We start from the raw sequence: 28,000 nt of genomic DNA, 5'->3' as shown, positions 1-28,000 counted from the left end.
CAAGCGATTCTCCTGCCTCAGCCTCCTGAGTAGCTGTGATTACAGGCATGCACCACCATGCCCGGATAATTTTGTATTTTTAGTAGAGATGATGTTTCTCCATGTTGGCCAGGCTGGTCTCGAACTCCTGACCTCAGGTGATCTGCCCACCTCAGCCTCCCAAAGTGCTGGGATTACAGGCGTGAGCCACCATGCCCAGCCTGTTGTTGTTTTTCAACAGAACTTTTGGAAAGGTTTCTAAAACTAGTAACCTGATCTTAACCTTATTTATTAAGATTATTTGATATAAAAGTTATAACAAAGTCAATTTCTTTTTCCCCAACATGCCATTACTGGCTTGAAAAGTCAGTGATTTTTTTTTCTTTCTTTCTTTCTTTTGGGACAGAGTCTTGCTCTGTCGCCAGGCTGGAGTGCAGTGGCGCGATCTCAGCGCACTGCAACCTCCGCCTCCTGGGTTCAAGTGATTCCCCTGCCTCAACCTCCTGAGTAGCTGGGATTACAGGCGACTGCCAGCAACCCCCGGATAATTTTTTTGTATTTTAGTAGACACGGGGTTTCACCATGTTGGCCAGGATGGTCTCGATCTCCTGACCTCGTGATCCACCCGCCTCGGCCTCCCAAAGTGCCAGGATTACAGGCATGAGCCACTGTGCCTGGCCAAAAAGTCAGTGATTTTTAAATCTCATTTATACACATAGGAAAACGAATATGCTTCATTTGATAATTCAGTAAGATATGGCATTCAGTGAAACCAGAGGAAACAGATCTGGCTGTCATAGGAATTTAGATTAGTTTTTTTAATCCAAATTGAAATAAATTTGAAATAAATTCTGGTTTCTTCCTGGCAATTGGTGAACATTTTCAGAAATTCATCTCAGTAATATTTATGAATATGTATAAAGTACTTATTATACTTTACTATGAAAAAGTATACTTTTTTTCTTTTTTTTTTTGGTGGGGGGAGACAGAGTCTCACTCTGTTGCCCAGACTAGAGTGCAATGGCGGGATCTCAGCCCACTGCAACCTCCACTTCCCAGATTCAAGTGATTCTCGTGCCTGAGCCTCCCAAGTAGCTGAGACTACAGGCAAGTGCCACCACGCTTGGCTAATTTTTGTATTGTTAGTAGAGACGGGGTTTCACCATGTTGGCCAGGCTGGTCTTGAACTCCTGAACCTTGAGTGATCCACCCGCCTCAGCCTCCCATAGTGAGCCACTGCGCCCAGCCCAAATTTTGTAAATTCTTATGTTAAAATGAACTTCAAGCCCGGCACAGTGGCTCACACCTGTAATCCCAGCACTTTGGGAGGCCGATGCGGATCACCTGAGGTCAGGAGTTCGAGACCAGCCTGGCCAACATGGTGAAACACTGTCTCTACAAAAATACAAAAAATTAGCTGGGTATGGTGGTGGGCATCTGTAACCCCAGCTACTCAGGAGGCTGAGGCAGGAGAATTGCTTGAACCTGGGAGGCAGAGGTTGTGGTGAGCCAAGATCGCGCCATTGCACTCCAGCCTTGGCGACAAGAGCAGAAACTCTGTCTCAGAAAACAAAAAGAACTCCAAAAATTCTCAACTATTTTATGGTACCAGAATCTTTTTTTTTTTTTTTTTTTTTTTTGAGACGAAGTTTCCCTCTTGTTGCCCAGGCTGGAGTGCAATGGCACAATCTCGGCTCACCGCAACCTCCACCTCCCAGGTTCAAGTGATTCTCCTGCCCCAGGCTCCAGAGTAGCTGGGATTACAGACATGCGCCACCATGCCCAGCTAATTTTGTATTTTTAGTAGAGATGGGATTCCTCCATATTGGTCAGGCTGGTTTCGAACTCCCAACCTCAGGTGATCCACCTGCCTCGGCCTCCCAAAGTGCTGGGATTACAGGTGTGAGCCACTGCGCCCGGCCTTATGGTACCAGAATCTCATTATGGATATTACTTGCAATAGATTGTTCACTGGTATGGTGGTAGTATTATGGAAACTTTCACTGTAGCAGTATTTGACCTATTTAAGACATATAGCTGCTCTCTTGAAGGAAGCAGTGGGGCAAGTTATAATTTAGCTGCTTGGATTATTTGCCAGCAGATTGCATATTAAGGTTGGTATCCCAGGTTATCTCAGAGGAAATATACCCCAAAGGAAAGATTTTAAAAGTGAATATTTTCATTATTTTTCATTTAAAATATAAATATATGTCCTGTCCCCTTTATATAAAGGGAACTGTTACACAATCAAACAAACTACTAAGATACAAGATGTGTTCATCACTAAAATCCTATGCGGTAAGTATGTTGTTTCCCCCATCTTACAGATGAGGAAACGGAAGCACACCTTAATTTACCTGAGGTCACACAGCTGGAGCTGGCATTCAAACCCAATCATTGTGGCTTTAGAGTCAGCTCTTTAAATTTTTTACTGAACTATTATTTTTCCTCTATAAGCAAACTTCAAATTTGCCGGAAAGAAACATTAAGAGATTATCTGTTTTCTCTTAAGTTTAATCATTTAAATTTAGGAATGTAAAATAGTGATAGCTTTGGCTTTTTAAATAACTAGTTCTAGAGTCCTTTCTTCAGCCTTTGTTCTGTTTTTTTTTGTTGTTGTTGTTCGTTTGTTTTCTGAGACGGAGTCTCGCCCTGTCGCCCAGGCTGGGGTGCAGTGGCGCGATCTCGGCTCACTGCAAGCTCCGCCTCCCGGGTTCACGCCATTCTCCTGCCTCAGCCTCTCCCGGTAGCTGGGACTGCAGGCGCCCGCCACCACGCCCGGCTAATTTTTTTGTTATTTTTAGTAGAGACGGGGTTTCACCGTGATCTCGATCTCCTGACCTCGTGATCCTCCCGCCTCGGCCTCCCAAGGTGCTGGGATTACAAGCGTGAGCCACCGCGCCCGGCTCTGTTAATACGATTTGCAAAAGCATCAACCTTCTAAAATATAGTTGTATTCCTGAAATAGAGAAACTTTCCATTGACTTTATTATGTTAATAATAGCATACTCTGGCCGGGCACGGTGGCTCACGCCTGTAATCCCAATACTTTAGGAGGCCGAGGCCAGCGGATCACTTGAGGTCAGGAGTTTGAGACCAGCCTGGCCAACATGGTTGAAACCCTTGCTCTACTAAAAATACAAAAATTAGTCGGGCGTGGTGGCGGGCGCCTGTAGTCCCAGCTACTCGGGAGGCTGAGGCAGGAGAATCACTTGAACCCAGAGGCAGAGGTTGCAGTGAGCCGAGATCACACCATTGCACTCCAGCCTGAGCGACAGAGCAAGACTCTGTCTCAAAAAAAAAAAAAAAAATAATAATAATAATAATAATAGCATGCTCTGACCCAACAACCCAAAGCACTTTAAAATGTAAGCAAGTTGGCCAGGCGCGCTGGCTCACGCCTGTAATCCCAGCACTTTGGGAGGCACAGGCGGGCGGATTACGAGGTCAGGAGTTCGAGACCAGCCTGAGCAATATGGTTGAACCCCATCTCTACTAAAAATACAAAAATTAGCCGGGCATGGTGGCGCATGCCTGTAATCCCAGCTACTCAGGAGACTGAGGCAGGAGAATCGCTTGAACCTGGGAGGTGAAGGTTGCAATGAGCCGAGATCCGGCCACTGCATTCCAGCCTGGGCAATAGAGTGAGACTCTGTCTCAAAAAATAAAAAAGAGTAAGCAAGTTAAGTCTCATTTATGGTTCATAAATAATAATAATGTAAGCAAAGATGTAATTCATGTTGTTTATAATAGTCATAAGCTAAAAACATAAAATAATTATCAATACAAGAAAAACTGGTTAAATAATCGACTACATCCACGGTGTGATACTATGCAACCAGTAGAAATGATAAACACACATAAAATGGCATTTGATATTTCATTTCAGTGAAATTGATGTTATAAAATAGAATAATATGGCCCCATTATTATAAGTTTAGTTACATTTACAGATGTATACAAAAAAGTCTAGAAGGATATTCATGAAAATATTAACGGTGATTGGCTCTGGATGTTGGGATTACAAATTATATACTTAATATATTGTAATTACATGTATTTTAATTTTTTACTATAAGCATTTTACTTTTATAATCATAAAAAGAAAGAAAAGATTTTTTTCATAAAGGACAACACATAGTATTTCCTGAAAGAAGGAGCAGTAGTATTTAGCTACAAATTAAAGCTTTCATAGCAAATGACATAAAAACTGGTATACATATATACAGTACCATAGAATTCAAAAGAAAAAGATAAAAACATTTCAAACAACTCTTTCTTAATAAGCTAAAACAGAGAGATTAACACAAACCTTTCTTAGTTTAGGTAAATCTGAGAAGCAAACCATGTTTAGAAGTTACAGCATGGCCATCTTCAATTTATTTTCTGAATTTGTCCCTTTGCTGGTATAGAGCAGATTCAGTTCAGTTAAATGTAGTGAGTGAGTCATCCATCAACTAAAATCCATGTCCCTTTCTGCTTATCCTTGCTTTTAAAACAGCACCATCCAATAGAACTTTCTGCAACAATGGAAATATTCTATCTGTGCTGGCCAATAAGGCAGCCAGTAGCCAAATGTAGCTATTGAACACTTGCATTATGGTTTGTGTGTCAGAGCAATTGAATTTTTAATTTTAAATAATTTTAATAAAAATGTAAAGAGCTGCATCTACCTAATGGCTGCTTTTTTGGACAGCACAGATAAAGAATGCTTATAATAGTCCTGATAACACACTGCAGTCTAGAAGACTAAAGTCATGAGCCCCAAATTAAGCTGAGTGAATGATTCCTCCATAATTCAGAGATGTCAAATTTAAAATGACAGGAGGTATTTGTGTGCTGTTTGTATGCAACTTTTGCCACTGGGGGAACCTAATACAATGTCATTGTTTTTTGTGCAATAAACCATGTTTCTAGAACCAAAAAAGTCTTTCTTACTAGATAATAACTTCTTGGTCATCTGCCTTAATAAATGGGTCATGTCCAATTTCATAGATAGATCCTGATTCTGTCTCCCATGTTCTGTTATTAACAATTACATTGTATTTTAGGTCATTAAAGGTCCCTTCAGAGCTAGTGATCTGGCAGGTTGAGCATAACAAATAAATACTTCTTCCCTGGGGTTTTTTGCCAACAATAGCTACTTCTCAGATTAAATACAAACATTTCACCAGGGACAAATATAGATATATATATATTTGTATAGGCACACATACATACACAATATATCCATGTTTCTATATTATGTGTTATCTGAATTACATATGTGTAACTCATAAATTATTAATAAACTCGAAACTTCCTCAACCTCGGTAGTCAGAGAATACATATTTAAGTGAAATATTATTTTTTAACTATCAAAATGCAAAATTTTAAAGATTTATAATACCTTCTTTTGGCAAAGTAGGGAGACACTGTTACTCTCATATCCTGTAGGTAAGAATATAAATGGATACAGCTATTTAAAAGGCAGTTTAAACCTATCAATATTAGTATAGCATTTCTACTTTTGGATACTTGAAATATTCATTCAGCATAGACATTCAGAGACACACTGCACATGCTAGGATGTTCACATAGCACTGTTGGTAATTATACAAAAGCAGCAACAATTTAAATGTCCGACAGAGGAATGGTTATCTATGGTACATCTATATCATTCAGCAATTCAGAGAATAAAGATTTCTGTGAACTAATAGAGAAAGGTCCCTAGGTCATGTTGTAAAGCAAGTTATAGAACAATACATGTATCACATTTATCCTGTTGAAACCTACATTTTATAAAAATATCTAATTAGAGGCTGGGCTCATGTCTATAATCCTAGCACTTTGGGAGGAGGCTGAGACAGGCGGATCACCTGAAGTCAGGAGTTCAAGACCAGCCTGGCCAACGTGGTGAAACCCAGTCTCTATTAAAAATACCAAAAATTAGCCAGGCATGGTGGCGCATGCCTATAATCCCAGCTACCCGGGAGGCTGAGGCAGGAGAATTGCTTGAACCCAGGAGGCAGAGGTTGCAGTGAGCCGAGATGGCGCCACTGCACTCCAGCCTGGGCGACAGAGCAAGACCCTGTCTCAAGAAAAAAAAAAAAAAAAAATATATATATATATATATACACACACACACACACACACACACACACATATATTTAGCTAAAATTGATTAACAAAAACTTTTCCTAGTTGAGATAAATCTGAGAAGCAAATGATGCTTAGGAGGAGTTATACCATGGACACCTCTAATTTGTTCTTCGAATTTGTCCCTTTGAGGGTGTAGAGCAGATTCATTGAAGTTCAATACAGTGGATGAGTTGGCCATTAACTTAAATCCATTTTCCTTTCTGCTCATCCTACATAGAAAAACATCTGCAAGGATACACACCATACTGTTGTGACCACTGATGATGGTCAGCACTAGGGAAAAACAGCAGGTTTGAAGTGAGAAGGCAAAAGGAGATTTTTTTTTTTTTAAGACAGGGTCTCACTCTGTCACCCAGGCTGGAGGGCAGTGGCATGATCATAGCTCACTGTAACCTCGAACTCCTGGGTTCCAGTGATCCTCCCACCTCAGCCTCTGGAGTAGCTAGAACTACAGGCAAGCACCACCACACCTGGCTATTTTTTATTCTTTTGTAGAGTTCTTGAATGTTACCAAGGCTGTTCTCAAACTCCTGGGCTCAAGCAGTCCTCCCACATTGGCCTCCCAAAGTGCTGAGATTATAGGCATGAGCCACTGCACCTGGCTGAGATTTTATCTTTTAACTTCTTGTTTGAATCTTTGTTTAACCAAGAATACACTCATAAGGCCAGGCATGGTGGCTTACACCTGTAATCCCAGCACTTTGGGAGGCTGAGGCGGGTGGATCACTTGAGGTCAGGGGTTTGAGACCAGCCTGGCCAACATGGTGAAACACCGTCTCTACTAAAAAATACAAAAATTAGCCGAGTGCAGTGGTTCACACCTGTAATCCCAGCACTTTGGGAGGCCGAGGTGGGCAGATCACCTAAGGTCAGGAGTTCAAGACCAGCCTGACCAACATGGTGAAACCCCGTCTCTACTAAAAATACAAAAATTAGCCAGGCGTGGTGGCGGGTGCCTGTAATCCCAGCTACTCAGGAGGCTGAGGCAGGAGAATCACTTGAACCCAGTGGGTGGAGGTTGCAGTGAGCCGAGATCATACCATCGCACTCTAGCCTAGATGACAAGAGCGAAACTCCATCTCAAAAAAAAAAAAAATTAGGGACCGGGCACAGTGGCTCACACCTGTAATCCCAGCACTTTGGGAGGCCAAGGCGGGCAGATCGCCTGAGGGCCTGAGGTCGGGAGTTCGAGACCAGCCTGGCCAGCATGGTGAAACCCCGTCTCTACTAAAAATAAATAAATAAAGGAATAAATAAATAAAGGAATAAATAAATAAATAAATTAGTCAGGTTTGGTGGCGGCCACCTGTAATCCCAGCTACTCAGGAAGCTGAGATAGGAGAATCACTTGAACCCAGGAGGCGGAGGTTTCAGTGAACCGAGATCCGGCCACTGCACTCCAGCCTGGGCGACAGAGCAAGACTCGGTCTCAAAAAAATAATAATAATAATTAGCCAGGTGTGGTGGCGCATGCCTGTAATCCCAGCTACTCTGGAGGCTGAGGTAGGAGAATTGCTTGAACCCAGGAGGCAGAGGCTGCAGTGAGCCAAGATCAGCCCACTGCACTCCAGCCTGGGAAACAGAGCGAGACTCCATCTCAAAAAAAAAACACTCATATTCCCATGTTTATACTTAAATTTAACTTTTTAAACAAATTTCTGATCAGTTTTTCTCAAAATACTAAAGTATTAACTTTTCTCACTATATCTAAGTGTATATGCCCCTTCCAGATACAGTGACATGTTTAGATGGCTGTTTAACAAATACATTGATGATAAAAGAAAAAATTATATTTCCTATATTCAGATGACCTAAAACTACCATTTCCAAAAACATAATAAACCGTAGTCTGAATTCTATACAGGAAAATGACACATGCTTCTCAGCTTTCAGGTATGACATTTTACCTTCTGTAAATAAATCCTACCCACTCCTAGGAGAGCCATGACCCACACGAAGGATGACAGTCTGATCACAGATGAGAATCTGAAGTCTAGGTATATAGTGTGCACCAGAAAGCCAGTGCCCTGTTCCTTGGGATCTTAGACACGGTATCAGAATCTTAAACTAGCAGTCCAGAAAATCCTCAGTCTTCTTCTATGAGATATTTCCACCATTCATGGTGTACCCCGCATAGATGTTTGTTCTTGTACTCCTATGATACCCTTCAGTGTTTGGGGAACACAGCATTGTTGGACCTATAGGGGAGACTACAGGTTTCCAAGTCATTATCTATGTTTAAATTCTGCTCCCCTCAGACAAGTACTTAATTCTTTAAGGGTTCCTTTAAGGGATTCTTTAAGATTACTCTAAGATGCAAAGTAATAACTACCTTTCCGGGTTGTTGATAATATTATCAATAAAGTGTGTAAAACACCTCAAACAGTAGTGATCTATCTCCTCAAACAGTGATCTATTTTAAAGTGATTATCAGGAGTCTGACACAGGTATAAAAAGTTTTTATTATCAGCATTGTACAGTATTCATAGATTTTATGAAGCATTCTCCAAAATATATCCTCCAAGGAGAGTAAGTCTGTTTTATAGAATACCATATGCCTGGGAAAGACCCAATCTCTAATTTTGTTTTGTTTTGTTTTGTTTTTTGAGACCGAGTGTCGCTCTATCACCCAGGCTGGAGTGCAGTGGCGCAATCTCGGCTCACTGCAACCTTCGCCTCCCAGGTTCAAGCAATTCTCCTGCCTCAGCCTCGCAAGTAGCTGGGACTACAGGCACACGCCACCACACCCAGCTAATTTCTGTATTTTCTTTAGTAGAGACAGGGTTTCACCATATTGGTCAGGCTGGTCTTGAACTCCTGACCTCAGGTGATTTCACCCGCCTCAGCCTCCCAAAGTGCTGGGATTACAGGCGTGAGCCACTGCGCCTGGCCCCAATCTCTAGTTTTTACTACCCTTCTTTTCTCTCTTCTTCTTCCCTTTCTACATTAAGAAGCCCCTTCCTTAAATCCTAAGGTCCTTTTATAGGCAATCTTTGCAACTGATGAGTTTAATGCTGTTTTGTCCTCTATATAAAATTGTTAGCCTTTGCTGAGACTTCTCTGTTTCTTCATAGAGTCTTCCTTTTTTTTTATTTCCTCCAGATGGCTCTTTTTATTAATTGACTTACAATAGGGGCAGGTCAGTTTGCTGGAGATAGGAAAATGTTGAAAAACACAGCAAATAAGACACAAGCTAAATATGCAGCAATTGCTATCCAAAACCTTGGATCTTTCAGCAGTGCTTTATCAAAGCAGCTAAACACCGTGTAGCCAATGGACATTCCAGCAAATCCACCTGCAATGTGAGCTGCAAAAGACACCTTGGGAGAAAAGGGGGGAAAATGGAAATAAGTGAAGACAATGCTAATTGTGTATTTCAGTTGCATCTCTCTTATTCAAACACAAATACCGTCACAGTTAAACAAGAGTCTTAAAGGTCTAGAGAACTAGGGGTAAGGCAAAAGAGACACAAAACTCCATGTGCACAGAGAGAAGGAGATACTCTGAAAGATACAAAGCTTAAAAATGTCATTTTCACCCATTCTTAGAGTACCAAAGACAGAGAAATTGTTTCTCATTCTTGATCATCATTGCATTTAAAATAATTCTATGTAATGCCAACTAAGAGAATGGTTGAGTTGCCATGAGGGATCTCTATAGCAGCATAATCTGATTCCACATACATGGGGTGTCAGATTTAAAACACAAGTAATAACATACACAAGAAATACCCAAACAGAAACTACCAAGTTCAAAGACAAATCACAGCAAAACTGGAAATTTTTGTCAATTTTCTTTATTGTCAATTTATAGAACTCAATCTTTCATTGCTGTTTTCCGATCTGTTTTTTTGTTTTGTTTTGTTTTTTGAAATGGGGTCTCAACTCTGTCGCCCAGGCTGGAGTGCAGTCGCATGATCACAGCTCACTGCAGATTCAACCTCTAGGACTCAAGCAATCCTCCCATCTCAGCTCCCCAAGTAGCTGGGACTACAGGCACATGCCACCATGCCTGGCTAAACCAACTGCTTTTTATTCTATGTGGACAGGAAAATCCATTCTCTCCTGTTTTTTGTTTTTTTGAGACAGAGTCACTCTGTCACCCAGGCTGGAGTGCAGTGGTGCAATCTCGGCTCACTGCAACCTCCGCCTCCCAGATTCAAGCGATTCTCCTGCCTCAGCTTCCCGAGTAGCTGGGATTACAGGTGACTGCCACCACGCCCAGCTAATTTTTGTATTTTTAGTAGAGACGGGGTTTCATCATATTGGCCAGGCTGGTCTCAAACTCCTGACCCTGTGATCCGCCGATCTTGGCTTCCCAAAGTGCTGGGATTACAGGCGTGAGCCACCGCGCCTGGCCATTCTCTCCTGTTTTGGAATAGCTACCAATATGGCAGGTGCAGTGAAGTAGAGCCAGTGATCAGGGCTGTGAGAGAGTTAAGTGGGAAGGATAATTCAAAAGTCTGATTTCCTTAAAAATTTTCTTAACTTCCAAATGGAAATTTGGCTGCCCTAAATCACAGCGTTGTAACCCCTATTTGATAACCCTTTTTGACAGTAAACTAATTTCTATTTTATAAAAGAAAGAAACTGAACTCACCGGAGACCCATCTTCAGGAACAAAGAACCTTCTATAGAGAGCAAATCCCATGTCCAACACAACTAGAAGGAAAAACACCCTGATAAAGGCTCAGAATCTCCACAATAGTACACCAAATGTTTTTGGTTCCCCTCTAATAATAATAATACTAGCTATCATTTATTGAGACTTAACTCTGTGACAGGTGCTTTTCTAAGAGATCTTTTAACTCATTAATCTTCATCACAACCCTATGAAGTAGGAACTATCGTTATCCCATTTTACAGATTTATTCATCCAACAAGCATTCATTGTCCTCTATGTGTCAGGCATTATTCTAGCTGGTAGATAGGCAGCAATGGACAGATCTAACAGCCCTGCCTCATGGAGCTGACAAACTGTTGGGGGGTATGTGGGGGGGTGATTGGCAGGGAGGCAAACAAATAAGTAAAACATACAGTATGTCAAATAGTGCTAAGTGCTGTGGAGAAAATACAAAGAGAGGAAGCACTAGGAATGCCAGATGTCGAGTGTGATTTCCAATAGGGGTGTCAAGGAGGATCTCTTTGAGAATATGACGCTGGACAGAGGTAAGGGTCCAAGTCATGCTGCTATTTGACACAAGAGTGTTTCAGAGAGCGGGAAGACCAAGTACAAAGTCCCTAAGCAGGAATGCGCCTGGTGTGTTTGAAAAATACCAAAGCAGTTGAGCTGGCTGTATCAGTGGTTTTCAAAGTGGTTTTTACCAAGACCAGCAGCATCAGCTTCACCTGGAAACTTACTAGAAATGAAAACTCTTAAACCCATCCCAGACCTACTGAACCAGAAAACCTGAGGGTGGGACTCAGCTTTCTGTTTTTGTTTTCGTTTTTGTTTTCAGAAGGTGAGTTGTATGCTCCTTAGCAGATTCCTACTTCCATGGCTGTGTTTTCCAACTACCAACTGTGGTAAAGTTGTTTCCAACAAATTTGTTTTAACAAGACCTCCAGGTGATTCTGGACTAGAGTTAGGGATAAGGTTGTGGGTGATGAGGTCAGACAGGTAGCAGGGGACAGATTATGTAGGGTCTATATGGGCCATTGTAAGGACTTCAACCTTTACTGAGTGATAGGAAGTCTTTGAAAGCTCTTGAGCACAGGAGTGACATGATAGATTTTGTTTGTTTGTTTGTTTATGACAGAGTCTCAACTCTGTCGCCCAGGCTGGAATGCAGTAATGCAATCTCGGCTCACTGCAACCTCCGCCTCCCAGGTTCAAGCAATTCTCGTGCCTCAGCCTCCTGATTAGCTGGGATTACAGACATGTGCCACCACGCCCAGTTAATTTTTGTATTTTTAGTAGAGACAGTGTTTCACCGTGTTGACAAGGCTGGTCTCCAACTCTCGAACTCCTGACCTCAGGTGATCCACGCACCTCGACCTCCCAAAGTGCTGGGATTACAGGCTTGAGCAACCACACTGGTGGTTTTACAAAGATTATTCTAGCTCCCATATAGGAAGCAGACTATAAGGGAGCAAGAACAGGAACTGGAAGACCAGATGGAAGAATACTATTGTAGCAATCGAAGTGAAGAAGGATGGTGGCATTTTATACGTAAAGAAACCAAGACACCAAGAGTCCACTCTCAGCCACCACACTAATTGCCTGTCATTACCATCGGGAGTTCTGAAGGTGTCAGGCCATGAAAGGAAATCATTCCATATTCTCCAATAAAAATGTGAGAGCCAGAAGTTAGGCAGTCTTCAAGTAAGTCGGATCTGCGCTGCAAAAGGAGCTTCCGACTTCTTGGCCTAGAAGAACTCTGCCCTATATGTGTAGTGCTTGGAAACATCTCTTGCAGCTATCACATTCCACACCCATCCCCTAATTCCCTATGCTCTACTTAGTGAGCCACTGTGTCCTAGGAGATGAAAAGACCTAGTCCTTGCCTTTGGGAAAATAGCATCAGGACATGTGTTCTGACTAGATTCCCTTTCAATACTGTATTGATTGATGTTGAAGTCACTGGACAGAAATTGAGGTCGAGGAAATATTCAATATTCATTTAATTGTAAATGACTATTACACAAAGTGCTAGATTCATGAGGCTATATAATATTTTCTTTTTTTTTTTTTTTTTCGAGACGCAGTCTCACTCTGTCGCCTAGGCTGGAGTGCAGTGGTGCAATCTCAGCTCACTGCAACCTCCACCTCCTGGGTTCACGCCATTCTCCTGCCTCAGCCTCCTGAGCAGCTGGAACTACAGGCCCATGCCACCACGCCTGGTTAATTTTTGTATTTTTAGTAGAGACGGGGTTTCACCATGAGATCTCCTGACCTCGTGATCCACCCGCCTTGGCTTCCTAAAGTGCTGGGATTACAGGCGTGAGCTACCGTGCCTGGCCCATATTTTCAATCATCATTTGCATTTCCTGGTCCACATAAATAACATGCCCATGGGTCTAGGAAAGTGTTTTTAAAAAACACTGCCACATAACTGGAAACAGTTACTTTGGCTTAGTCTTCCACAATAGGAGACCTCCTCTCAGAAAGTCTTTGTAACCATTAGCATGTCAATTTCTCCAACCAGTTTCTCTCATCTTGCCCCTTCCTATATCTGAGTCTGGCTCTTTCCTCTTTCTGCTTCCTAGGGGACTTTTCTTCTGGGTTGCTGCAGCCTCTAAACTGAGACATGTCTTCCCACCTGAAAATAAGCCCTTATTCCAAGAAGCCAAACCATTGTCCTCCTTAAAAATTTAACATTTACTTTAAAAGAGTTGCCTTCATATGGATTTTTTTTTTTTTTTTGAGACAACCTCGCTCTGCTGCCCAGACTAGACTACAGTGGCACGTTCACGGCTCACTGCAGCCTTGACCTCCCAGGCTCAAGCGAATTCTCCCACCTCAGCCTCCTGAGTAGCTGGAACCACAGGCCCACACTGCAACACCTGACCAATTTTTTGGTAGAGACAGAGCCTCCCTATGTTTCACAGGATGGTCTCGAACATAATGCTTGATGAAGGAATGTTTTTTAGGGCAATTGCCATTTACAATTAAGAAGAATATTTACAACTTGGCTGGGCTCAGTGGCTCACGGCTGTAATCCCATCACTTTGGGAGGCTGAGGTGAGTGGATCACCTGAGGTCAGGAGTTCGAGACCAGCCTGACCAATATGGTAAAACCCCATCTCTACTAAAAATACAATAATTAGCCGGGCATGGTGGCATGCACCTGTAGACAGGAGAGGCTGAGACAGGAGAATTGCTTGAACCCAGGAGGCGGAGGTTGCAGTAAGCCAAGATCACACCACTACACTCCTGCCTGGGCAACAGAGCGAGACTCCGTCTCAAAAAAAAAAAAAAAAGAAGAATATTTACAACTTTATATACATTACATATTACATATTACAAAAGTATATACATTTCCAAAGAAACACATTTCAAATACAGATGCACTTATATTTTATTAATCTGGTATGTGTTGTAACTCTTCCCATTTTCAATAGTAGGTAAACCAGGCCAAAGAACTTTTAGAAATGAAGCAGACTGACTGAAGACCCCGTATCTCGGGTGACAACCTTTCTGTGCCCAAACAATGTGTCCTCTGATTCTGGGTGTGACCCTGAACAACTGAGGAGGCAGCTCAGCTCCTGCAGCGGCTCTGCTGTCTCCCAGATACTCACTCTCCCTTCTCTTAGGTTTTGAATTTGTTATGAAGAAAAAAATTAAGAATAGTATAAACTATAAACAAGTGAATTATTTTATCTCAGAGTGAAATATTAGCGTTCTTACATTTAAATGGTCAATAAACTAAAGAGTCCCTTCCCACAGGCATAGTTGCCTCTGTTCCTGTAATGGGGATAATCGAACCCTTCATAGAAATTGCAAAATCCTGTTTTCTTACTATGTGGACAGCCAAAAACATCTTAGGCTTTATCAGGTATAACCTCTGCCTTGGCTTTCAGGTCTGACCCCAGGGTCTGTCATTCTTCCACAGCCCTCCAGGTGGAGAGAACTTCAACTGGAGCAGGTCCGTCAACACCAGTTACCACCCCGACCTTTGCTCTTGTTTTCTTCCATGCTCTATGGCCTGCTGTCATCTGGAATCTACCTTTACTCTCAGACTCAGCTGCACTTCCATCCCCTCTCCAGACAGCATTCTTCCTAACCTCCTTTAGCATGTGATTCTAGAATGCTTGGAGATTTCAAAAGCCACATTAGTCACCCTCTTGGTCTGGGCTTCTTGAACGGTTGCCTGCTGCCACCCGCCCCCTGCTCCCCCAACTCTCTATCATTAATCCTCAACTATCAGCTATCACTCAATACTTACTGGATCAGTTTTTTTTTTAATCTGAAAATTTAGAAATTGAGGAAGAAAAGAGATTATATCAGTGGTTTCCAAGTTTTCCCTCCGCAGACAAAATCACATACAGCTTCCAATATATGAAAAAGTCCAGTATATAAAATATAAGTGAAGCTATTGTGGTTCAAGTAGAGGGGGTGCCTAGGGCTCTATTCTCTTGGCTTCCCCCACTCCATAAAGATACTAAAAGCAAAAATACATCACGTAGGCATGTCTAAGAACCACCCATGAGAGCCTGTAAAACTCCTTTGTTTACTTCTTTCTGCTTAGTGCTGTGAAGTGGACAATTTTTTTCTAACTGTAGGCTTGCAGTTATTCTCCATGTTAGTGTCTGGGAAATGTGGAAAGGCCTTCTGAAGCCTAAACCAATAACATTGTGAAAATATTATGTGAGATGATTATGTGAAATAGGTCATTGTTGTCAAACCCAGCTAAATCAGAGTTGAGGGGCCAGGGGACAAAAGCACTCAGAGCACATAGCACTGCACCAACAATTGAATTCTCCACAAGCCCAGCTGCTGAAACTACCTGTTCTAACCATAAGACTAGTTTTACCTAATAGCTGCTGAAACAAATTGAGTCTAACAATCAGGTCTAAACAACACAAGTCTAAGACTAGTTCTCCCCACTACCATCACTCACCAACCAGCTCCCAAAGGCTGCTCTAGTGCCAATGAGCTTTCTTTCAAAATAATATGTAAAATTTATCTTTCTAATAAAACCCCCAGCCTTTTCTTTTGTACTTCAGACATACCATAGACCTCCCAGGTCTGTGTGTATGCCCCAAATTGCAATCCTGTGATTCCCAAATAAAATGTTTAGAGATTTGTCTCTATATTTTATTTTCACTTGGACAGTATGAAGTATTCACAAAACACACTTACTTATCAGGATGATGATCAGCAGTCTGAAAATTCCGAAGGCAGGAATCATTTCTTGAAAATTCTTAAAAAGAGATAAATAATAATTATATAAGCTATCTATGGACAAATGAAACCTCAACTCTACTCCCTCTTCATCTGCTCTTCATTCGAAATAATCTTCCAGTATCAAATATTTGCAAAACAAAGCATGAGTGTCACAGCCGAGTTTTTAAATGTATTTGGGAAGTACAATGCACTTTGGAGAATAAAATGACAAGATATTTAATTTAATAATATAAATGACACAATTTTGCTAGCCAGAAATAATCTCAATAAAAGTAATATAAAATCAGCACTTAACATATCAATAAATAAATAGATAAATGCTGTTAAACTAAGATTGATGAAATATTCATAAGATTTTTGGTTAATATTCATTTGATGTTTCTTCATCCTCTTTCCCAGTAGTATTTAGCAAAGAATTAACTGAGATTTGAGTATTACCTTAATTTTTGAGGTAATTTCAAAAACATTGAAAATATTCGTCAAAAATTATTGCAGGGTCTTTTGGGGGCGCTCTTGGGGGGGTTCTGTGAGGGGAGGTAGAAGACAGGGAGGGTCTCACTCTGTCACCCAAGTTGGAGTGCAGTGGTGCAATCTATAGCTCACTGCGGCCTCGAACTCCTGGACTCAAGCCTTCCTCCTGTCTCAGACTCCTGAGTAGCTGGAACTACAGGTGCATTCCAGCACACCTGGCTCATTGTTGGATTTTAGCTTTGGGTCCCTTATGCATCGGTGGCGAACTGCTGAGTGAGACATTTCTAATATAATTTATTGAATTACTTGTCCCTTCTCTTTCAAATTAGTAACTCTCTTCCCAAGGAGTAAAGATGCTGAAATAGGCATGTTTACTCTAAATCAATTATTTTCAAACTCTTGTGACCATGACCTACAGTAAGAAATAATTTACATAACAACCCAGTACACACATAAATCAAACAATAACACTGACTTTTTTTTTCTTGGGTTTAACTTTTGGCCACAGTTCCTTAAAGTGAGTCTACAACCACTAATGGGTTGCAATCCAAAGTTGAAAAAACCACTTTTCTTAGTGATTTCTATATTTGGAACAGTTTTATAGTTGCTTTACACTTTTCTACCTAGAATTTTGTTGTTGTTGTTGTTGTTGTTGTTGTTTGAGATGGAGTCTCACTCTGTCACCAGGCTGGAGTGCAGTGGCACAATTTTGGCTCACTGCAACCTCCACCTCCCGGGTTCAAGCAATTCTCCTGCCTCAGCCTCCAGAGTAGCTGGGACTACAGGCGCGTGCCACCATACCCAGCTAATTTTTGTATTTTTAGTAGAGACGGGGTTTCACCATGTTGGCCAGGATGGTCTCGATCTCTTGACCTTGTGATCCGCCCACCTCAGCCTCCCAAAGTGCTGGGATTACAGGCATAGGCCACCATGCCTGGCCTAGAAATTTATCCTACAAAAAAAAATTTACACAAATGCAAAAAGATAAATGTAAAAGAGCATTTCTTTTCTTTTTTTTCTCTTTTTTTTTTTTTTTTTTTTTTGAGACAGAGTCTTGCTTTGTTGCCAGGCTGGAGTGCAGTGGCATGATCTCAGCTCCCTGCAACCTCCGCCTTCCAGGTTCAAGCCATTCTTTTGCCTCAGTCTCTCGAGTAGCTGGGACTACAGGCACACACCACCACACCCAACTAATTTTTTTATTTTTAGTAGAGACGGGGTTTCACCATGTTGGCCTGGATGGTCTCGATCTCTTGACCTCATGATCCACTCACCTTGGCCTCCCACAGCGTTGGGATTACAGGCATGAGCCACCGCACCCGGCCAAGGGCATTTCTTATAGCATTACTTGTAAACATGAAAAGCAGGAATCACCCCAAATTTTTTTCAATGAGAGATTCATTAAATAAATCATGGTGCATCTATATAGAGGATGCTAGGGAGCAGCTCTAAGCTGGGAGGATTTCTAAGCACTGACATGGGTAGATGGTCAGGATGCTCTATGATAAAATGCAGAACAATGTAAGGGTGGTGTCATTGTTATAAGATTAACATTGGTAGGATTTTGAATACATGTAGAAAAAGGTCTGGGCTGCTCTGCCTATGAAGTAGCCGTTCTTTTATTCCTTTACTTTCTTAATAAACTTGGTTTCCTTTAAAAAAAAAATAAAATAAAAAGGGCTGAAAAAAATATATAAAACTGTCAACAACGTCTTTCACCACCCACCCAACTGTTAACAGATACTATATTGAGGACCTTAACTTTCTACTTTTTTATTTAAAATTTTATGTTGTACTCATTACTTTTGAAACGAGAAAAAAAAATGATAAAATATGAAAGGAAGCTAGGTGCGGCAGCTCACGCCTGTAATCCCAGCACTTTGGGAGGCCAACGTGCGCAGATCGCTTGAGCCCAGGAGTTCGAGACCAGCCTGGGCAACATGGCAAAACCCTGGCTCTACAAACAATAAAAACATTAGTCAGGCATGGTGGCCCACACCTGTAGTCCCAGCTATTTAGGAGGCTGAGGTGGGAGGATTGCTTGAGCCCAGGAGGTAGAAGTGCAGTGAGCCAGTATCACACCACTGCATTCCAGCCTGAGCAATGGTGCAAGACTCTGTCTCAAAAAAAAAGAAAGAAAAGAAAGGAAACAAAATGGCATTGCCATACAATTCTCAGAAAATTGAGTGCTCAGTAAATATTGATAAATGAAGGTTCGTTGAACCAAAGAAGAGTTACTGTTTTCTGTTTTTTTAAGAGACTCGTGGACTCCATCCCCATGGTTCTTACCACCAGAACATTCATAAAATAGCCTCCCATCAGAGCATAGACTCCTCCTGAAGCTCCCACAAGATATCTGAGTGGGTCAAAGATGGAGCTGGCAAGGGACCCTAAAGAAATAAAACACAAAGGATCAGACATGACTATATGGATCAGGAAAGATAAATCTTTCTAATCTAAGGTAGACATTTGGGAAGTCTGGTCTATTATCACATTAGCAAGCAACAAATCTATTTTGCCCCTTTCATACCATAGAAGCATAGCTGTATATGCTAACTACCACAGTGTTTCTGAAAACATGGAATGTTCGTTAGAACAGCAACATAGCAGTGACAATGGCAGAATCGTCTGGAGCCAGAATTACCAGCAGTGTGACTTGAGGAAGTTAGTTGACTTCTCTATGTCTCAGTTCCCCTACCTGCAAAATGGGGCTATTAATAGAACTTACCTTAATGGATTGTCAGGGTAAGTAATGAGTTGATGTATGTTTTGTGCTTAGAATACTGCTTGATGTGTATTATATATTTGTTAGCTATTAGGTTGGTGCAAAAGTAATTGCGGTTTTGCCATTACTTTTAAGGGCAAAAACTGCAATTATTTTTGCATCAACCTAATATTATTGCAAAATATCCTATGTTCAGTCAAAATACCTGAGACAATCCAACATTTTATTATCTAATAGTTATCTTTCTCAATGAGCCATAATGTGCCCTCAGAATCCTTCTCAACATACGACCCAATCAGATTCCCCAAGCAAGATGAATCCTAATTGCTAACCTAATCCTAGATTTACTGGACCAAAACAAGGCTTTGCAAACCACCTTATGCAAAGACTAAAATATTCTCTCTATACTGCTTAGTTCTATTACTTGGTCTATTCCTTTCAAGGTCTTCTTTCATTTCCTTAGTGTATGATACAAAACAATACAGTACCTATTTTGTGCAAGAAAAAGTGTCTGTCCTCAGTAATTTTACAAAAAGATGAGCAAACAACTATTATAAAGTGCAGAATATAACAACTACTCTGACAAAAATAAATTTATTGTAGAAGCACTTAGGAAGGAGTGATTTTCTCAGCAGAAGGGTGGAGTCCTTGCTACTCTGAGGAGGAGGAGATAGCATTTTGATTAAACTTTGAAGAATCTTTTTTTTTTTTTTTTTGAGATGGAGTCCCGCTCTGTCGCCCAGGCTGGAGTGCAGTGGCGTGATCTCAGCTCACTGCAAGCTCTGCCTCCCAGGTTCATGCTATTCTCCTGCCTCAGCCTCCCGAGCAGCTGGGACTACAGGTGCCCGCCACCACGCCTGGCTAATTTTTTGTGGTTTTAGTAGAGACGGGGTTTCACCATGTTAGCCAGGATGGTCTCGATCTCCTGACCTCGTGATCTGCCCACCTCAGCCTCCCAAAGTGCTGGGATTACAGGCGTGAGCCATTGCGCCTGGCCTAAACTTTGAAGAATCTTTAAGATTGGCCAGACACGGTGGTTCACTCCTATAATCTCAGTGCTTTGGGTCACTCTTGTGACCAATCTCCTCCTGGGGCAGGAGGGCCCCAAGGACTGATAAGCCAAATCCAGGGCCGTCCTCCGCTGCTTTTCTGCCCTACGACTTTTCTCTAGGTCCTTTCCTGCAAGCAGTGTGGGGATGTGTACTGGAAAATGCCATAATTAATGGGGCAATGCTTAGAGTACACAAAAGGGTCCAGTGGTGGGAATAATTACCATCTTACCAAAAAGAATCAAACTGCTTTCAAGTAACATAACTGAGTTACAGAACAAATCTAAAAAGTATTTATGGTCTGGAGCGGTGGTTCAGGCCTGTAATCTCAGCACTTTGGAAGGCCAAGGCGGGTAGATCACTTGAGGTCAGGAGTTCAAAAGCAGCCTGGCCAACATGGTGAAGCCCCTTCTCTACTAAAAATACAAAAATTAGCCGAGTATGGTGATGTGCACCTATAATCCCAGCCACTCGGGAGGCTGAGACACAAGAACCCCCTGGGCCGAGTGCAGTGGCTCATGCCTATAATCCCAGCACTTTGGGACGCCAAGGCAGGTGGGTCATTAAGGTCGGAAGTTTGAGACCAGCCTGGCCAACATGGCGAAACCCCATCTCCACTAAAAACACAAAAATTAGCCAGGCATGGTGGTGCATGCCTATAATCCCAGTTACTTGGGAGACTAAGGCAGGAGAATCGCTTGAGCCTGAGAGGCGGAGGTTGCAATGAGCCAAGATCCACCACTGCACTCCAGCCTGGGTGACAAGAGTTAGACTCTGTCTAAAAAAAGAAAACAAAGAGTCACTTGAACCTGGGAGACGGAGGTTGCAGTGAACCAAGATCATGCCACCGCACTCCAGCCTGGATGACAGAGTGAGACTCTGTCTCAAAAAAAATAAGTAAATAAAAATAAAAAATAAAAAGCATTGGCCGGGCAAAGTGGCTCATGCCTGTAATCCCAGCACTTTGGGAGGCCAAGGCAGGAGGATCACTTGAGGTCAGGAGTTCAAGACCAGCCTGACCAACATAGCAAAACCCTGTCTCTACTAAAAATACAAAAATTAACCAGGCGTGGTGGCACACGTCTGTAGTCCCAGCTACTTGGGAGGCTGAGGCAGGAGCATCGCTTGAACCCAGGAGGCAGAGGCTACAGTGAGCCAAGATCACATCACTGCACTCCAATCTGGGTGACAGAGCAAGACTCCATCTCTAAATAAATAAATAAATAAATAAAATTTTAAAAATTAAAAAAGTATTTACAGGAACACAAAAATATGCACCATCCAACTAGATAAAGTGTGTAGCATCCAATCAAAAATTATCAGGCATATGGTTGGCTGCAGTGGCTCACACCTGTAATCCCAGCTCTTTGGGAGGCCAAGGCAGGCAGATCTCCTGAGGTCAGGAGTTCAAGACGACCTGGCCAAAGTGGTGAAACCGTGTCTCTACTAAAAATACAAAAATTAGCTGGGCTTGGTGGCAGGCACCTGTAATCCCAGCTACTCAGGAGGCCGAGACAGGAGAATTGCTTGAACCCAGGAGGCAGAGGTTGCAGTGACCCAAGATCGCACCATTGCACTCCAGCCTAGGTGATAGAGCAAGACTCAGTCTCAAAAAAAAAAAAAAAAAAGAAAGAAAGAAAGAAAGAGAAAGAAAAGAAAAGAAAAGAAAGAAAAATTTAAAAATAAATAAATAAATAAATGGGCCAGTGGCTCACGCTTATAATCCCAGCACTTTGGGAGGCCGAGGCCAGTGGATCACCTGAGGTCGGGAGTCTGAGACCAGCCTGGCCAGCATGGTGAAACCCCGTCTCTACTAAAAATACAAAAATTAGCCGGGCATGGTGGCACATGCCTGTAGTCCCAGCTACTCGAGAGGCTGAGGCAGGAGAATTGCTTGAACCCAGTGGAGGTTGCAGTGAGCTGAGATTGCACCACTGCACTCCAGCCTGGGTGACAGAGCGAGACTCCATCTCAAAAAAAATAAAATAAATAAATAAATAAATAAAACAAAAACTGATAGAACCACAGGAGAAACAGACAAATGCATAATTATAATCAGAGATTTCAATAATCCTTTCTCAATAATTTATAGAAAAAGTAGACAGAAAATCAGAAGACAAACAACACAATCAACCAAATGGACCTAATTGACATGTATACAATATTCTACCCAACAACAACTGATCTCACACATTATTTTCAAATGTACAAAGAACACTTACCAACATAGGCCATATTCTGGACCATAAAACAAATCTTAATACATTTAAAAGGATTCAAGTCATACAAAGTTTGTTCTCTAACCACAGTTTTCTTTTCTTCTTTTTCTTTTTTTTTTTTTTTTTTTTGAGACAGAGTCTCACTCTGTCACCCAGGCTGGAACGCAGTGGCGTGATCACAGCTCACTGCAGCCTCGACTTCCTAGGCTCAGGTGATTTTTCTACCTCAGCCTCCCGAATAGCTGGGACTACAGGTGTGCACCACCAAGCTAATGTTTGTTTTTGTTTTGTTTTACTTTATTCCATTTTATTTTATTTTATTTTATTTTATTTTGAGATGGAGTCTTGCTTTGTCGCCCAGGCTGGAGTACAGTGGCGCAATCTCAGGTCACTGTAACCTCTGCTTCCCAGGTTTAAGCGATTCTCCTGCCTTAGCCTCCTGAGTAGCTTGGATTACAGGTGCACACCACCATGCCCAGCTAAATTTTTGTATTTTTAATAGAGACGGGGTTTCACCATGTTGGTCGGGCTGGTCTCGAACTCCTGACCTGATGATCCGCCCACCTCGGTCTCCCCAAGTGCTGGGATTACAGGCATAAGCCACCACACCCAGCCTTTGTTATTTTTTTTTAAAGATGGGGTTTAACCATGTTGCCCAGGCTGGTCTCAAACTCCTGGGCTCAATGATCTGCCCACCTCAACCTCCCAAAGTGCTGGGATTACAGGCGTGAGCCACCACGCCCAGCCTCTAACCACAGTTAAACTAGATATTAACAACAGAACATCTTTGGAAAAACACACAAATATTTAAAAACTAAATAACACATTTTAAATAACCTATGTGTCAAAGAAAACATCAAAAGGGAAATTAGCAAGTACAGACAACATAATAATCTATGTAGAAAATCTAATGGAATCTACAAAAAGCTTCTAGAAGTAATAAGTGAGTTTAGCAAGGTTGGAAGACACAAGATCTATATACAAAATATACCAAAAAGTATATATTTTCATGCTGTAACAATGAAGAATGAGAAATATAATTTTTTTTTTTTGAGACAGAGTTTTGCTCTTGTTGCCCAGGCTGGAGTGCAATGGCACGATCTTGGCTCACTGCAACCTCCACCTCCTGGGTTCAAGCCTTTCTTCTACCTCAGCCTCCCAAGTAGCTGGGATTACAGGCACCCACCACCACACCCAGCTAATTTTTGTATTTTTAGTAGAGACGGGGTTTCACTATGTTTCCCAGGCTGGTCTCGAGCTCCTGACCTCAGGCGATCCACCTGTCTCAGCCTCCCAAAGTGCTAGGATTACAGGCATGAGCTACCACCCCCGGCCGAGAAATAGAAATTTTAAAAACATTACCCTTTCTAATACACCAAAAATATGAAATACATAGAGATAAATCTGACCAAAAACTCTGCAAGACATAAACACTGAAAACTAAAAAACATGCTGAGAGGAATTTTGAAGGACCTAAATACACAGAAAGGTATACCTTGTTCAACATGGGTTGGAAGACTCAATATTGTTAAAATGCCCGTTTTCCCCAAGTTGATCTATAGATTCAATGCAATCCAAATCCCAGCAAATTTTTTTTAGAAACGCACAAACCAAGTTATATGGAAATGCAAAGGATTTAGAATAGCCAAAAAATTTGTGAAAAAGAGTAAAGTTGGAGTGCTAGCCCTTCCTGATTTCATGACTAAAAGTCATGAAAACTACAGTAACCAAGATATGTGGTATTGGTGTAAAGATATACAAATACATAAGTGGAACAGAACAGAACCTCCAGAAATTAACACACTCATATATACAAACAACAACTTCAACAAAGATACAAAAGCAATTTGTATTTTCAACAGATACTAAAGCAATTCAATGGAGAAAGGACTGTCTTTTCAACAAATGATGTTAGAACAGACATCCACATGCAAAAAAATGACACTTCAGTCCTTCCCCTTGCAAAAAAACCAGATGATACACCTAAATGGAAAGTCTAAAATAATAAAACTTCTAGGAGAAAACATGGTGATTCTAGGAGAAATCTTGGTGATTTTGTGTTAGGTAAAAATTATTTTATACAGGCTGGGCGCAGTGGCTCACGCCTGTAATCCCAGCGCTTTGGGAGGCCGAGGCAGGTGGATCACAAGGTCAGGAGTTTGAGACCAGTCTGGCCAACGTAGTGAAACCCCGTCTCTACTAAAAATACAAAAAAAAATTAGCCAGATGTGGTGGTGTGCGCCTGTAATCTCAGCTACTCAGGAGGCTGAGGCAGGAGAATTGCGTGAACCCGGAGGCGGAATTTGCAGTGAGCCGAGATCGCGCCACTGCACTCCAGTCTGTGTGACAGAATAAGACTCCGTCTCAAAAAAAAAAGAAAAAAAAAATTATTTGATATGACACTAAAAGCCACAATTCCTAAAGTTTGAAAATGTATAAAAGGCCAGGCATCATGGCACACACCTGTAATCCTAGCATTTTGGGAGGCCAATGCAGACTGATCACTTGAGCTCAGGAGTTTGAGACTAGCCTGGGTAATATGGCAAAACACTGTCTCTACAGAAATAAAAAAATACATATATATATTTATATATATATAATACATATACTATATATATATAGTAAAACATTTTTAAAGATAAAAATTATAGATTTAATATTTATAACTTCTCCTCTCCAAAAGATATTATTAAGAGAATAAGGCCAGGCACAGTGGCTCACGCCTGTAATCTCAGCACTTTGGGAGGCCAAGGCAGGTGGATCACCTGAGATCAGGAGTTCGAGACCAGCCTGGCATTACAAGCATGAGCCACCATGCCTGGCCTAATTTTCTTTTGGTAGAGACGGAGTTTCATTATATTGCCCAGGCTGGTCTCAAACTACTGAACTCAGGCAGTCCTCCTGCCTTGGCCTCCCATAGTGCTGGGATTATAGGCATGAGCCACTGTGCCCAGCCTTATTTTTCTTTTTGCCATCCACAGGACTCTGCTCGATAGATTTCTTGTTCATTTTTTAGAAATAAATGGATTGGTAAAGAGCACCTACAAAAAACTTACAGTTGGCTGGGCATGGTGGCTCATGCCTGTAATTCCAGCACTTTGGGAGGCTGAGGCAAATGAATCACTTGAGGCCAGGAGTTTGAAATCAGCCTGGCCAACATGTTGAAACCCTGTCTCTACAGAAAAAAAAAAAAAAATTAGCCAGGTGCGGTACTGCATGCCTGTAATCCCAACTACTTTGAGGCTGAGACACAAGAATTGCTTGAACCTGGGAGGTGGAGGTTGCAGTGAGCCGAGATCATGCTACTTCACTCCAGCCTGGGTGACAGAGACTCTGTCTCAAGAAAAAGAAAAAAAAAAAAAAAAGGCCAGGCACAGTGGCTCAGGCCAGGCATGGTTGCTCACACCTCTAATCCCAGCACTTTGGGAGGCCAAGGAGGCAGGCAGATCATAAGGTCAGGAGTTTGAGACAAGCCTGGCCAACATAATGAAACCCCATCTCTACTAAAAATACAAAAAATTAGCCAGGCATGGTGGTGAGCACCTGTAATCCCAGCTACTTGGGAGGCTGAGGCAGGAGAATCGCTTGAAGCTGGGAGGCAGAGGTTGCAGTGAGCCAAGATCGTGCCATTGCACTCCAGCTTGGGCAACAGTGCAAGACTCCAACTCAAAAAAAAAGAAAAAGAAAAAAAGAAACTTACAGCTAACATTACATTTTGTGGCGAAATACTAATTGCTTTCTGCCTAAGATTGGAAACAAGGCAAGAACATCTGTTCTCTTAACTCTTAATCAACATAGTGCTTGAAGTGCTAGCCAACACAATAAGGCAAGAAAAAGAAACAAAAGGCATATAGATTGGAAAGGAAGAAATAAAATATCCTTATTTATAGATGACATGATGATTTGCAGATGACATGAAAAATCCCAAGGAATCTAAAACAAAACAAAAACCCTACTACTAAGTGAGTTCAGCAAGGTTGCAAGGTATAAGAATAACATGCACAGGCCAGGTGCAGTGGCTCATGCCTGTAATCCCAGCACTTCGGGAGGCCAAGGCGGGCAGATCACGAGGTCAGGAGATCGAGACCATCCTGGCTAACACGGTGAAACCCTGTCCCTACTAAAAATACAAAAAATTAGCTGGGTGTGGTGGTGGGCACCTGTAGTCCCAGCTACTCGGGAGGCTGAGGCAGGAGAATGGCGTGAACCTGGGAGGTGGAGCTTGCAGTGAGCGGAGATCACACCACTGCACTCCAGCCTGGGCGACAGAGCGACACTCCATCTCAAAAAAAAAAAGAATAACATGCACAAATCAATTGTGTTTCTATATACTAGCAATGAAATTATGGACACTGAAATTTAAAATACAACACCATTTAGGAGATATAAATAAAAGACACTGTTCATAGATTGAAACACTCAGTATAGAAAATATATCAGTTCTCCCCAAATTGATGTACAGATTTAAGGCAACTCCTATCAAAATTCCAGCAAGAATTTCTATAGCTATAAACAGAATTAGTCTAATGCTTATATGGAAAGGCAAAGGAATTAAAACAGCTACAATTTTCAAAATGAAGAATAAAAAGGGAGGAATCATTCTGATTTCAAAACTTATTATATAGCTACAGTAATCAAGCCTATGTAGTTTTGGTGGAGGGATAGACATAGAGATTGATAGAATAAAAAGAACCCAGAATAGCCCCCACAAAACTATAGGCAACTGATTTTTTATAATGGTATAAAAGCAATTCAACAAAGGAGGAAAAATTCCTTTCAATGAATTATTCTAGCATAACTGGATATCTTCAGGCCAAACAAACAAAACAAACCTCAAACTCAAAATGGGTTGCATATTTAAAAGTAAAGGCCAGGTGCAGTGGCTCATGCCTGTAATCCCAGCACTTTGGGAGGCCGAGGCAGGCAGATCACCTGAGGTCAGGAGTTCGAGACCAGCCTGGCCAACATGGCGAAACCCCGTCTCTAATAAAAATACAAAAATTAGCCAGGCATGGTGGTGGGCGCCTGTAATCCCAGCTACTCAGGAGGCTGAGGCTGGAGAATTGCTTGAACCTGGGAGGTGGAGGTTGCAGTGAGCTGAGATCGTGCCATTGCACTTCAGCCTGGGCGACAAGAGTGGAACTCTGTCTCAAAATAAATAAATAAATAAAATTAAAGAAAAAAAAAGTAAAGCATAAGGCCTGGTGCAGTGGCTCATGCCTGTAATCCCAACACTTTAGGAGGCCAAGGCCGGAGGATCACTTGAGCACAGGAGTTCGAGGCTGCAGGCTGCAGTAAGCTATGATTGTGCCACTGCATTCCAGCCTAGGCAACCAAGTGAGACCCTGTCTCTAAAAGTGAACAAACAAATAAATAAATGTAAAGCATAAAGCTATAACTTTTAGAAGATAACATTGGAAAAAATCTTCAGGACCTAAGGTTCAGTGAAAGGTTTTTAAGACATAACCCCAAAAGTACCATTCATAAATGGAAAAATTGATGTTAGACTTCATCAAAATTTAAAATTCATGTTCTCTGAAAGACCTTGGTAAGAGGATAAAAAGACAAGC

The 28,000-nt window shown here is 41.7% G+C and overlaps 1 protein-coding gene and 1 long non-coding RNA gene across 3 annotated transcripts in view; one reads left to right on the top strand and one right to left on the bottom strand.

Annotated features, from left to right (window-relative positions):
- Nucleotides 1-28,000, top strand: part of LOC134757507 (uncharacterized) — a 79,527-nt gene that overhangs the window by 17,043 nt on the left and 34,484 nt on the right. The gene's annotated exons all lie outside the window — the stretch shown is intronic.
- Nucleotides 8,565-28,000, bottom strand: part of RHBDL2 (rhomboid like 2) — a 53,558-nt gene continuing 34,122 nt past the window's right edge. For both annotated transcript variants that reach the window (XM_019015782.4, XM_004025499.5), the window contains exons 5-8: nucleotides 18,727-18,827; nucleotides 15,925-15,985; nucleotides 10,720-10,781; nucleotides 8,565-9,440 (exon numbers count right to left, since the gene is read on the bottom strand). In XM_019015782.4, coding sequence (XP_018871327.1) covers nucleotides 9,261-9,440; nucleotides 10,720-10,781; nucleotides 15,925-15,985; nucleotides 18,727-18,827 — 404 coding nt within the window. In that variant the 3' untranslated portion in view covers nucleotides 8,565-9,260. The remainder of the gene's footprint in view (nucleotides 9,441-10,719; nucleotides 10,782-15,924; nucleotides 15,986-18,726; nucleotides 18,828-28,000) is intronic.

The sequence above is a fragment of the Gorilla gorilla genome, chromosome 1 (genome assembly GCF_029281585.2).
Source record: "Gorilla gorilla gorilla isolate KB3781 chromosome 1, NHGRI_mGorGor1-v2.1_pri, whole genome shotgun sequence".
Classification (NCBI taxonomy): domain Eukaryota; kingdom Metazoa; phylum Chordata; class Mammalia; order Primates; family Hominidae; genus Gorilla; species Gorilla gorilla.
Note: the sequence above shows the minus strand (reverse complement) of the source record. Positions and strands in the feature narration are given on the sequence as shown.